Source organism: Delphinapterus leucas, chromosome 3 (genome assembly GCF_059928025.1).
Source record: "Delphinapterus leucas isolate spDelLeu-1000000601 "Yukka" chromosome 3, BTC_Dleu_Yukka2, whole genome shotgun sequence".
NCBI classification, from domain to species: Eukaryota; Metazoa; Chordata; class Mammalia; order Artiodactyla; family Monodontidae; genus Delphinapterus; species Delphinapterus leucas.
This window is the reverse complement of record NC_143131.1, coordinates 135,643,912-135,656,133: the sequence shown is the minus strand read 5'-3', so window position 1 is coordinate 135,656,133 and position 12,222 is coordinate 135,643,912. Positions and strand designations below refer to the sequence as shown.

Below are 12,222 nucleotides of genomic sequence, written 5' to 3'. Positions count from 1 at the left end.
TTGAGAAACGGGCAACACTGGCTTTTTATAGACTCCCATTCTGTGCTGTTTATGTTTTTATTTAAGAATTTTTCTAAAGTCAGTGTAAATGTGGATGAGTGTTAGAGTCGCATAATGCATTCATGGGGCTTCATTATAACATTTTCTCTATTTTTTGGGTATTTTAAAATTTTTCCAAAATAAAGAGTTTGGTTTTTGTTTTGTTTTGTTTTTTAAGCAATTAAAAATACTGCTTCTCTTGACCCTACTTCAGAAAAGTCAGGAATCTGTTTGGTCTGTTTTAAGGCTTGATTGTCAGGACAGTAGGTAGAAGAAGAAGAAGGAGCCAGTCTTTAGTCAATTCATAGAGACAAAGTAGAAAGGTGGTTATCAGGGGTTGGTGGAGGGAGACAGGGAGCTGTTTAATGGGTTTCCGTTTCGCAAGATGAAAAGGGTTCTGGAGATTTTGGCTACACAACAGCGTGGATGTGCTTAATGCTACCGCACAGTGCAGTCAAAAACGGTTAAAATGGTACATTTTCTGTTATGTGCATCTTACTATAATTTCTTTAAATGCCATTTAAAAAAAGAGAGAGGAAAAAAAAAAAAGCCAGTGTGTGAGTGTCACTCCTGAGGCTTGCTGGCTTACAGTGTCTGGCCACTGTGGCCTAGTCTGTGGTTAAGAGTTTAGATCACTTGGTGGCCTCACGGTCATCAGTCCACTAACTCACTCTATGACCTGCCAAGTGTGGCTCAGGCTCTCTTTGCACCAGCCCCTGGGAGTGTGGGAGCAATCAGTCAGCTGGTGTGCAGAGCATCCTCAGAGGTGTTGTTTGTATGTTTCACCACTGCCATCAACACTAAGGGCTCGTGTGCATGTGGCTGGCCTCCCAGATTCAGGGTGAGTGCTCTGATAGGCTTAGGATTTTTTTTCTTAACTTTAGTGTGTTGACAGTGCTCCGACTGTTCAAATTTGGGACAGTGTGAATATCCAAAAAGAAAAATGTAGATGAAATGGTAGAATTGTTAAAAATTCTTTTTTTCAACCCCAATGTAATAATTTATTCAGGAAAGGATCCTCCATGGATGCGAAACCATTAAGTTAAAGGCTGTTGGGAAACAGGGTATTCACTTATTCTTGAGGAGTCACCTCACAGATGACTTATTAATTTCACAGGAGAATGGTACCTTTAAAATGGAGAGATCTGATATCAGCACCTTAATCAAGCGATCAAATGTAGCATCGCTATTGCTGGGACAAACTGATGTTGTATAATTCCTGATGTGATCTGTTAAGAGGGACAAAACGTCACCTCTGTAGTTTTCTTGCTCAAACCGTTTGATCATGAGGAAACAATCAGGGAATCCAGAATATGGGACATTGTACAACTGGCCTGGATTCATCCAAAGAGTCCATGTCATGAAAAACAAACAAAGAATGGGACCAAAGGGATGTAACAGACACCATGTGTAGCCTTTTGGATCTGGATCAAAAAAACAAAGGTTATAAAGGCATTTTTGGGACCCTTGGGGAAAGTCAAATATGGATTGAATGTTAGAAAATGTTAACTACATTAATGCAGATGTTCTTGCAATTGCTAGTAACATTATGATTAGGTAGGAAAATGACCTCAGGGATGGATGCTGAAATATCCAGGGGTGGCATGTCATGCCTGCAACTTAATTAAAAAATGGTCCAGTAAAACCAATATTTATATACCACACACACACACACACGCACACACACATGGCAATTGTGTGGCTCCGTGTCAGCTGTTGGTGAATCTGGGGAAGGGTCATCGGGGTTCATTGTTCAGTTCTTTCTTCTTTCCTGTGGATTTGAAACTTTTCCAAATAAAAAGTACATCAAACAAGTTGAAGACAGTCTGTGGCTCTTGTCTGACTTGCAAAGACTCGGACTAATGTACCCCACCCCTCCTGGGGGACCTGCCTAAAGACTCCCAGGCATCTGCTGTTTGTGCCATTTGTCAATAGGGAGCAAGCAGCTGAGTGGCGGTGCTCGGTGGTGGCGGGCTGGGGACAAAGGGCTGCCCGGCTCACGGTCATGGGAGGAGGGGAGGAAACGTCTGCCCGGCACGTGCAACACCAGGAAACTCATAAAATCTTTGCTGGCTGTGAAATGTGTTGTTCGCTAAGAGCAGGGGCTGTAAGGTCACTCCTAGGTGTGGAGCTGAGTGCTTGCGTGAGCTTTTTCTCTGAGCCTCTGGGGCTCCGAACAGAACCTACCTGGGAGGATCTGTTGTGTGTCCAGCACAAAGCCTGGTGCCCAGCCCCAGCATGGGAGCTCTGTCCATTTCTGTGTGCTGGGTACTTCTTACAGCACTTTGCATCCTGCGTAGCTATGCTTTCTCCGTGTGGGGCGGATTCCTAGAGAAGAAATGAACAGCCTGTGGAGTTTAGTGCTTTTAGGTCCAGGGTCAACTTGTCGAGGATTCAGACCCAGCTCCGCCCTGCTCTGCAGTGCGGTGGGTCCCTATGTAGCCTCTCCAGTGTGGGGAGCAGAGAGAGCAGATGAATCAGATTCCTCAGTAATCCACGGCCCCTTCCATTTGAGGGTGATCCCTTTTGGGCCTGAACTCTGAGAGGTTTGAAAAGCACTGAGGGCAGGGAGAAATTAATCTGATTGAGCACATCTGCCGTTGGAATAGATTGCTGGCTGCCAGCAAGACCGTGGAAGGGTCTTGGTGCCACCGCTGGCACGATGCAATAGCGATGCTACATTTGCTCGCTTGGTTAAGGTGCTGACACCAGATCTCTCCATTTTAAAGGTCCTAGATGCAAAGGTTTCTGCCAGAGCGGTGACCTTCACCGTGCCACCCTCTGCTCTGGGAAGAAAAGAGCTCTAGCTATCGAGTGCCTGCGAACAGCATTGGCTCACGTCAGCCCAAGGTTCAGGGAAACCTTGACAATTTTGCAAGAAAAATATTATTTTCTTTCTTTTTAATTTGCATAAAGAATAAGTGAATTGTTGGAGAAAAAAATAGCAGACACAGATAATCAGAGAGCATCGGAGAACAATTCAAATGGCCTACAATTCAGCTATCCAGAGAGAACCATTCATTCTCTCAACAAATAGGCATTGGGCATCTACTGTGTGCCGGGGACTGTGCTGGCACCTCGGGGAACACCTTCGAATACGTGGGACATGGTTCCTATCTTTCTGGGGCTCACACTTGTTAATGACCTATTAATGGTCAGGTGCTGGCCACTGATACTACTATTTGAGATGAAACAATCTGAGCGTGAGAAGTGCATTGATGACACCGAGCGGCCTCTGAACTGAGCTCTGGAGGACACATGATAAGGGGGTGAGGGGATGAGCACACCCGCTGGAGGAGGGGCCAGATTCCAAGTGTGGCTGGATCTAGTGCTTGGGGAGGGTGAAGGGCCCTGAGGCTGCGGAAGGCAGCAAGGCCTGGTCAGCAGGGTCCCCCCTACCCAGGATTTCAGCGTTCAAGAGCCTCTTCCCCTTGGGCAAGGGGCAGCACTGTCCTCACCTTTTCCTGCCTGAGTTGCCCTGGTACAGGGCAAGGGAGTAAGGTGTGTGCTCCGCCGGCGGGGCCGTGGATGGGGCTCTGGAAGGAGATGAGTCTGGGCTGCTTTGCTATAAGCCGCTTCGGGACCGGTCAGCATCGTCTCTGCTCCTCCGTGGCAAGCACTAGAGCTTCACGTCACCATCTCTGCCCACCCAGTGGGCTGTTGCCTGGCTCCCAGAGAAGAAGGATGCAGGCTTCCCAGAGTCAGTGTTTCATTTCTCAGTGACATCTTTTGAGGCCTTCGTGAGGAATGTGTTGTATCTGCTGCAAGGCCGCCTGCCTGAAGTGGTTACTTCCTTCTCTCTCAGCGAGCCTGAGCGTCTGCTGAGAACTGGGTCAGGGGGAGCTGGCAGTTGAGCACAGGTGTGTGGATGATTTGTTGGCTGTTCCCTTCATCGGCACACATGTGTGCTCAGAGCTCAACTTGGTCGCCCACTGCCTCTTCCGACACCTGCTCCCGCAGCTGTTCTGCAGCCAGTGAGGTTAGGCTTGGAGGCCAAGGTGACCAGACCGAGGCCACCACCATCCGATGTGGACATCGGGCAGCATGTGGGGACCATGGTCAGGGAAGGTTTCCAGGGGGCAGTGGCTTCGAGGTGAAGGACGGGGTGAGCTTGGCGGAGTGAAGAGGGGATGGGGAAGGGTGCTCTGTGCAGAGGGGCTGTGCGGACAAAGGCTCGTAGGCAAGGAGGGCACGGTGCCTGCAGAGAACTTCCGTGGCCGAGGCTACAGCCAGGTGTGCGTGGTTCCCCCGAGTGAGGGTGTGGTGGCTGCACGCCCCCTGCCTGCAGAGCCCTCCACAGCAGAGGCTGCCACTAGGGCCTTCCACAACTGGTGACTGCCAGGGGGACATTGCTATGGAAGTCCTCGGTTCCTTGACCCTTGAGTGGGATAACCCCAGGCTTGTGTTTTATTTCTGTTTGTTTGTATCTAGCGTCATGCGGATTTATTTCCTGCAGATTATTTCCAGGACCTTCCAGTATGAGGTCATTATTCCTTCGGTACTTCCCGAGCTGTGTGACATGTCTGTCTGTAGGGTTTCGCATCTTTTTGCCACTGTGCATTGATATGAATGTATTCCAGTTGTCTGTTCCTGCAAAGCAAATCACCCCAAAACTAAGTGATTTAAAACAACAACGATGTGGGTTGCTTGGTGGTTTCTGTGCTGGTATTACCTGGACTCCTTCATACAGTTGCTGGAGGATCCGCTGGCCTGGAAGGTCCAGGGTGGCCTCATTCACGTGTGTGAGAGTCGGTGCTGGCTGGGCTGTTGCCTGGGCATCTTGGTTCTCCTCCTTGTGGCCTCTTCACCTCCAACAGGCTAGACTTGATTCCTTGCACAGAGGTCTCGGAATGGCACTCCAGGCGGGGCAAAGGCAGAAGATGCAAGACCTCTTAAAGCCTCGCTTTGGGAGTTACATGACACCACTTTTTTTGTTTTCCAGTTTTATTGAGATACAGTTGGCAGACTGCATTAGTTTAAGGTGTACAGTGGTTTGATATATGCATATATTGTGAAATGATCACCACCATAAGTTAACATCCGTAATCTCACATAGTTAGACTTTTTTTTCTTGCAATGAGAACTTTTCAGATCCACTCTTTTAGGAACTTTCAAATATGCAATACGGTTAAGTGTAGTCAGTATGCCTGACGTTGCATCCCCAGGACTAATTTATAACTGGACGTTTGTCCTTTCTGACTATCTTCACATCCCCCACCCCCTCCGGCAACCACCAATCTGCTTTCTGTATCTGAGTTTGTTTTTTTAAGATTCCACATGTAAGAGATATCATAACAGTATTTGTCTTTCTCTGACTCTCTCATTATTCACTTAACATAATGCCCTCAAGGTCCATCCATGTTGTCCCAAATGGCAGGATTTCCTTCTTTTTATGGCTGAATAATATCCCATTGTATATAAATACCATATTTTCTTTATCCATTCATCTGAAAGGGGACACTTAGGTTGTCTTGGCTGTTGTGAATAATGCTGCAGTGAGCATAGGGGTGCAGAAACCTGTTCAAGATCAAGTGCCCTTTTGGCTTTTGTCCCTTTCCTGTCTTCTCCTACTTACAGATCTTTCCTAGGCTCACATCCCAAGCAAACTGTGTGTGGGGGAATCCAAACTAAAGAACCCATTGACAGAGTTTAAACTCAGTATTGAAGATACTGGGGAGCCACTGAAGGACTTTTCCACATCTGGAGGGACAGGACCAGATTTGCAAGGTCACCGTGACAATGGCCCCCTGACCAGTCCTGAGGCTGAATTAGCGAGGACCAGATGGGAGGGCCACCTTACTCCCCAGGCCCTTGCTGCTGTTGCTAACTGCTGTCAATCACCTTCTGTGATCCTTATTGCTGGTCTGAACATTTGGTGTGAGGTTTCCCATTGAATCTGACAAAATGTTTAGGATGTATAAGTTCCATTTTACATGTGAGAGAACTGAGGCACAGAGAGGGTGAGACACCTTTCCATGACCACACGGCACAGCTGGAAGTGATGGCCTGGGGATTCGAGCCCAGGTGTGACAGATCTGGAATGTGTGCCTTTGGGCTTGCTCTTCTCTCTGCCAGCACCGTCCAGGTACTTTAAGGTGGGCTTTTACAGCAAGTGTTGTAAAAGTCCCAGTAACCTCTGCTTCTCCCTCAGGTAAGTTCGAGGACAGGGAAGACCACGTCCCCAAGCTGGAACAGATAAACAGCACGAGAATCCTGAGCAGCCAGAACTTCTCCCTTACCAAGAAGGAGCTGTTGAGCACAGAGCTGCTGCTGCTGGAGGCCTTCGGCTGGAACCTCTGCCTGCCCACGCCTGCCCACTTCCTCGACTACTACCTCCTGGCCTCCGTCAGCCAGAAGGACCACCACTGCCACAGCTGGCCCACCACCTGCCCCCGCAAGACCAAAGAGTGCCTCAAGGAGTACGCCCACTACTTCCTAGAGGTCACCCTGCAAGGTGGGGCTGATGTCAGGGCCTGTCCGCCCTTCCCCCCCACCACATGGGGGCCGGGGTCAGGGGCCCTGAGAGATCTGCCCCAGGGAGTCCTTGCTGATGGGGGCCCATCCGCCCAAATCACCAGATCACTCCACTTGGCAGGGATCAGCAGGGAAGGAGCAACGATTCAACCATGTGTTAGCAGTAACGTGTAAAAGAGAAGTAGCAGCTTGTATGCAGGCAGCTGGTAGCCTATTTACTGATCACCTGGTAGTTTTTGTTTTGTTTGTGTTTTTAGCAGTACGCGGGCCTCTCACTGTTGTGGCCTCTCCCGTTGCGGAGCACAGGCTCCGGACGCGCAGGCTCAGCGACCATGGCTTACGGGCCCAGCCGCTCCGCGGCATGTGGGATCTTCCCGGACCGGGGCACGGACCCGTGTCCCCTGCATTGGCAGGCAGACTCTCAACCACTGCGCCACCAGGGAAGCCCTGGTAGTTTTTTATACACTAATCTGGAACACAATGCAAATCCACAAGTAGGTCACTCCGGAAGAGCTATCATTATACAGGTAGGGTGGGAGAGAGGATTATGTTTACATCTGCTTTAGCAATAAACTTTTGTCCTGCTTGGGGACTTTTATTTGAAGTATCTAAAGATCTAGGTATTAAGTACAACACTAGGTCAGAAATACTGTTGATACAACCACCTGATAACCCACTGCAAACCAAATATCAATAATATCAGTAACAACATCAACAATTGTGATATCAAGCATTAAATGAGCACTTACTATGTACCAGGCACCTTATTTTAGTGCTCTGCATGCATTGTCTCATTTGAACCTCACAACGACTTCACATGAAAATCATTTGTGCTATTCTCATTTTACGAATCAGTTTCCTTAGTTGTTACTCAAGACGTGAAGTAACTTACCCAAGGCCATTGCTGGAATTTGAACCTGGGGAGTCTGACTCTGTGTCTGTAACCGTACCACCCTGCCTAATTCATACTTTAACAGGCAAATGTTGAAATCATTGAAAGTCATAAACAGTTTAAGACAGCATAATAATGCGCTGATAACTGACCTTCATGAGAATTGCGGGAATTTCAACGCTTTGCCTTTGCACATAAGTAGTCCCAGCTTTGCCATGTTGCCAGATATCAAAGTAGGACGTTAAGATTTCTCAGATCATTTTCCAGTGTGTACATGTACCAAAACATCACGCTGTACACTGTAAATATGTACAGGTTTTATTTGTCAATTATACATCAGTAAAGCTGGGGTGGTGGTGGGGAGGATTCCCCAGTAAACATAAGTCAAGTTCCAATTTTAGTTAAGAATATCAAACACTTACAGGCATTCATTCATTCTTTAGTTCTTTCAACAGATTGTTAGTGAGTGCCTACTGAGGGCCAGGCTTTGTTACTAAGTAGCCTTCAGTCATAACCTCAAAAAGAAGCCTTTGAAACAGTGTGTCAGTCACCCCTAACAACCAAAGGAAGGAACAGGTGTTTGGCAGTTCTGCTTGTAGCCCATCAGCAAGCCCACTGCAGCCCCTAGAAGCCAGGGATGGTATTTTGAAAACTGCTGCTCTAGGCTGACATAAGAAATCCCAGACTGAGAGAGCCAAGGTGTTTTAAGATTCAAGAATGGAAATTCATGCTGTTTTAATTTTTCATTGTGTGTGTGTGTGTGTGTGTGTGTGTGTGTGTGTGTGTGTTTGCGGGAGCAGTGAACAACCTTGGACCTAATCATTTGTCTACCAGGGAGCACAAGGCAGGACTCCAGGACCAGGCTTTCTGATGCTGCCTCTTTCTCTGTGATTCTCTTTCAGATCATATTTTCTACAAATTCCAGCCTTCTGTGGTGGCCGCAGCCTGCGTCGGGGCCTCTAGGATTTGCCTTCAGCTTTCTCCCTACTGGACCAGAGACCTGCAGAGGATCTCAAACTACTCCCTGGAACATCTCAGCACATGCATCGAAATCCTGCTGGTGTAAGTTCCCCTCCTGATCCTTTGTGTTTCGGAAATACCGAAGTTCCACTTGCTCATAAGACCCACTTCAGGCAATTTCCTGGAGGCTTATGGTGGGTTGATGGCTCACGGAAAGTGGGCCGTGGTGACTCCTGACAGAATTGGGATTCGGGGAGTTGGTCCCTCCTATTTTGAGTAGCTTTGGGTTTGCAATTTGTAGGTCAAGAGTGTAGCCGCAGAAGGGCTCTGTGCACATCTTTCTGAGTGTCTTGGGCTCTTTGACCCAGTGTATCAGTCAGTCTTCTGGGTGATTATATTGAGACACTCTCATTATGAGCTGCTTTTCTCAGACATGGCCACAAAGCTGACTCTTAGCCAGCTAAGCCCAGGGTGGCTCCACATAAGAGGCCACAGCCTCCTTGCAAGGGTCCTTGGGAATCTTGGGGAGGAAGTGTTCATTGTTTCAGAGAGGATGCTTAAAGGCATCATAGACAGAACACCCTGAAACTGATATCGGAAGCAAAAGAGCTCAGTAGTGACTGCAGGGAGGAGGGCAGAGAGGACAGAAAGCCCTCGCCTGGCTGCACCTGGTCTCTCTTCCACCCAACGGCTGGTGGCATCTCCTGGATGCTGGCCCCGCTGACCACGGGGCCAGCCCCTGAAGAGCCACCTCTCAGCCTCCTGGTGCAGCTGCCTTTGTCCCATTCCTCTGGAATCAGTCCTGTGCCCTAGCCCTTATTTTAGAATTTGCCTTCTAGAGGGTGCCCAAAGCTGGAGAACACGGTCTAGCCTGAGTGAGGATGGGTGCCCCTGGATACTGAGCCACCAGCCCTGCCTCTTCCCCAAGGCTGTCCCTCTGGGGTAGCCTCCTGCTCAGACCTGCTGCAGCCTCCACTTGTTCCTTTCTTACCGAAGCCTCTAATTGATTTGTTTTCCCAAAAAGATTTACTACGGGAAGCTTTTTTTTTTTTTGAGATGGCAAAAGACCTGTTCCATCCCCCTTTTCAGATGGAGACACTTAGGTCCCTGGGGGCAACCTGCTTGAAATCTGCTAGCTTAGCTGGGGATGGAGCTGGCTGGAAGTGCCTTGAAGGCAGAGGTTGTGCTCACCTAAGCACCGGGAGCTCTGCCCTCTTAGGGCAGGCGCTGTGCCCAGGGTGGGGATGCAGCGATGAGCAAAAGCAGATGGGTCGAAGCTCGAACTCTGCACGAGGGACCAGGTAGTGACCGGAAGTTATCATCTGTGGTGTTGACCGCCAAGGTGGGGCAGTGCAGAGGGGCTGCAGGGACAGCTAGGCTAGTCTTGAGGCGTCAGAAGAGGGTTTTTGTAGGAAGCAGATCCAAGCTGAGACCTGAGGCCTGAGTTTAGTCAGAGAACAGCTGAGGCAGTGCTTCAGGCAGTGAGCCCAGGCTGGGAGAGGCCCAGCAGTCACAACACATGGGTCTCCTGGCATCCCCCTCAGCAAGGCAGGTGTCTGGTGCTGGAGCCTCTGACCTCCCAAGTCTCACCCAAGTCCTTTCCTTTCAGAGCTTATGACAACATCCTCAAGGATGCCGTTGCGGTCAAGAGCCAGGCCCTGGCGATGGTGCCCGGCACACCCCCAGCTCCCACCCAGGTGCTGTTCCAGCCACCCGCCTACCCCGGCCTCGGCCAGCCGACAGCGATGGCCCTGGCCCAGTTCCAGACCCCCGTGCAGGACCTGTGCGTGGCCTATCGGGACTCGCTGCAGGCCCACCACTCGGGGACCCTGCTCTCAGGGGGCAGCGGCTCATCCCTCCATGCCCTGTACCCCACCCTCCAGCCCCTGGACGTGTGTCCCGTGCCGCTGCCCACGTCCCTCAGCATGCACATGGCTATTGCAGCTGAGCCCAGACACTGCCTCGCCGCCACCTACGGGAGCAGCTACTTCAGCGGGAGCCACGCGTTCCCTGCGGGCTGTTTCGACAGATAGGGCACCTTTAGCCACGCAGGGAGGCCTTGGAGATCTGGGCAGAGGAAGAGGATGCTGACGAAGGGAGCTCAGCCCAGTGAGGCGCCTGGGAGGCTGTCCCCGCAGAGCCTCCGGACCCTTGAACGGAGAGGATGCATGCTCTTTTTAAATAAAACTGACCTGGGGCAAAACAGGCAGTGACATACCTCACCCAAGAGCATTGCTCGGGAAAACGTCTTCCACGTGTGGCTGGGATGCAAGGAGATGGCTCGGTGGCCAGCCCCTGGAGAGGGGCCCAGCGGGTCGAGAAAGACCTGGGAAGAGGCCAGGAGACTGGGGACTGGATGCAGACCAGCAGTTCATGAGCACGTCCAGGTTTTAGCATCAAAGACTCCTTTATTCTTTGCCGATGGCAGCTACACCACTGAAAAGGGGGCAGCCTGATGTGTCTCCAGACCCCCGGTAGATGCTATCTGGGGTGCTTTTCTTCCCCTGGCTCCATCCACAGGGGCCTGTGTGTGTGTTCGTGCACGAGCGTCTGTCTGCCTTCCGAGGCACAGTGGGCAGCTGTCTTGTTGCTTTGTTATGGAACCTAAAACCCTCTTCAGCCTTTTAGATATTTCACATGCTGCTGCTTCCCGAAGTGACCTAGCTTTCTGTTCAGTAAGATGTCTTGTTTACATGCTGTATCAGGGATTTTGTGCTACTTGAAAAGTCCTTAGGAGAAAGATGGTGGTGATCGCCACACTGCCTGTCCCATGCAAGGGCTGTAGATTTTTAACCCGGCTTGGGGCAGACCTGTGGTTAACCACAGAGCGCCCTTTGCAAAAGCATATAGTTGGGGAGAACCACTTTCCAGGCTCTCGGTTCTGGAAGATTCCACGTCTTGGATGCTCTGTTCACCTGTAGAACTTCGATAACCACCCAGAGGAGAAAGCTTGTTGAAAAGTAGACAAAGATTTAAACCCAGCAATACTCACGTCCTTCCACCGCATGCATCTCCTGCTTGAGGCTAAACCCAGCCTCAGCCTCAAGTTTGGCTCAGAGCAGAGGCTCATAATGTGGGATTGTATGCCTGATGCCAACTGGCTTTGGGGATTTGGGGGTGTGCAGGGTCTGTTACACGACTGACAGCCAGTGACAGGATGGATCAGAAGCCAGTATTTGGGTCTCTGCAGTGAGAGGGCTCTCAGGAAGACTCTTGGAAGCATGTGCAATATGTTTTTATTCTGACTCACGGCTTGTGCTCAGCGTGTTTTATGTTTTGGTTGGTTTAGGGTCAGAGGTCCCATTATTCACCCCCTAGGACTGGGAGGTGCAGAGAACCACGAAGGCGGTTTTTGGTTGGTTTTTTTTTTTTTTTTGAGAAGAACCCATCTTAGTTTTCTTGACTTGGTTGCCAGTCCAGGAGACTGGCAGGGGGGCTGCCAGGAGTCGGATCTGAAGGCGGTTTTCAGAGCAGATGGGAGCCTTAGCGTGGAAGCTGAGTAAAGAAGAGCCTGGACGTGGGCGGTGCGGGGCCGCTTTGTCACCCTAGCATAGGAAAGTGCACATTCATTTGTTGTTTTCTCTTTTTCTTTTGCCAACCTCCTTCTATTTATGTGCAACCGGTTTGGATTCCAAGTTATTGTGTTTGTCTTTTCTGGGGCTGGGCGCTTGGGAGGGTCCGTCCATCCGTGTTGTCGTCACCCCCCCAGTAGAACCTCACAGCCAGCCCAGCCCCTAAAAAAAGTGGTCCCGCAATAAACACATCACCTGCTCGTGGCCTCTCTGGGTTCTCTTCCTGGCCTTCTCCCAGCCAGCCCTCCCTCCCTCTCCCACGTCAGCCTCCGGGGATGGGCACCC

General features: G+C 50.2%; 1 protein-coding gene across 1 annotated transcript in view; it reads left to right on the top strand.

Annotated features, from left to right (window-relative positions):
• The window catches only part of CCNJL (cyclin J like), a 55,986-nt gene extending 43,848 nt beyond the window's left edge, over positions 1-12,138 (top strand). Inside the window, exons 4-6 of the mRNA XM_022595180.2 lie at positions 6,191-6,493; positions 8,308-8,467; positions 9,975-12,138. Coding sequence (XP_022450888.1) covers positions 6,191-6,493; positions 8,308-8,467; positions 9,975-10,398 — 887 coding nt within the window. The 3' untranslated portion in view covers positions 10,399-12,138. The remainder of the gene's footprint in view (positions 1-6,190; positions 6,494-8,307; positions 8,468-9,974) is intronic.
• Positions 12,139-12,222: the final 84 nt, after the last annotated feature.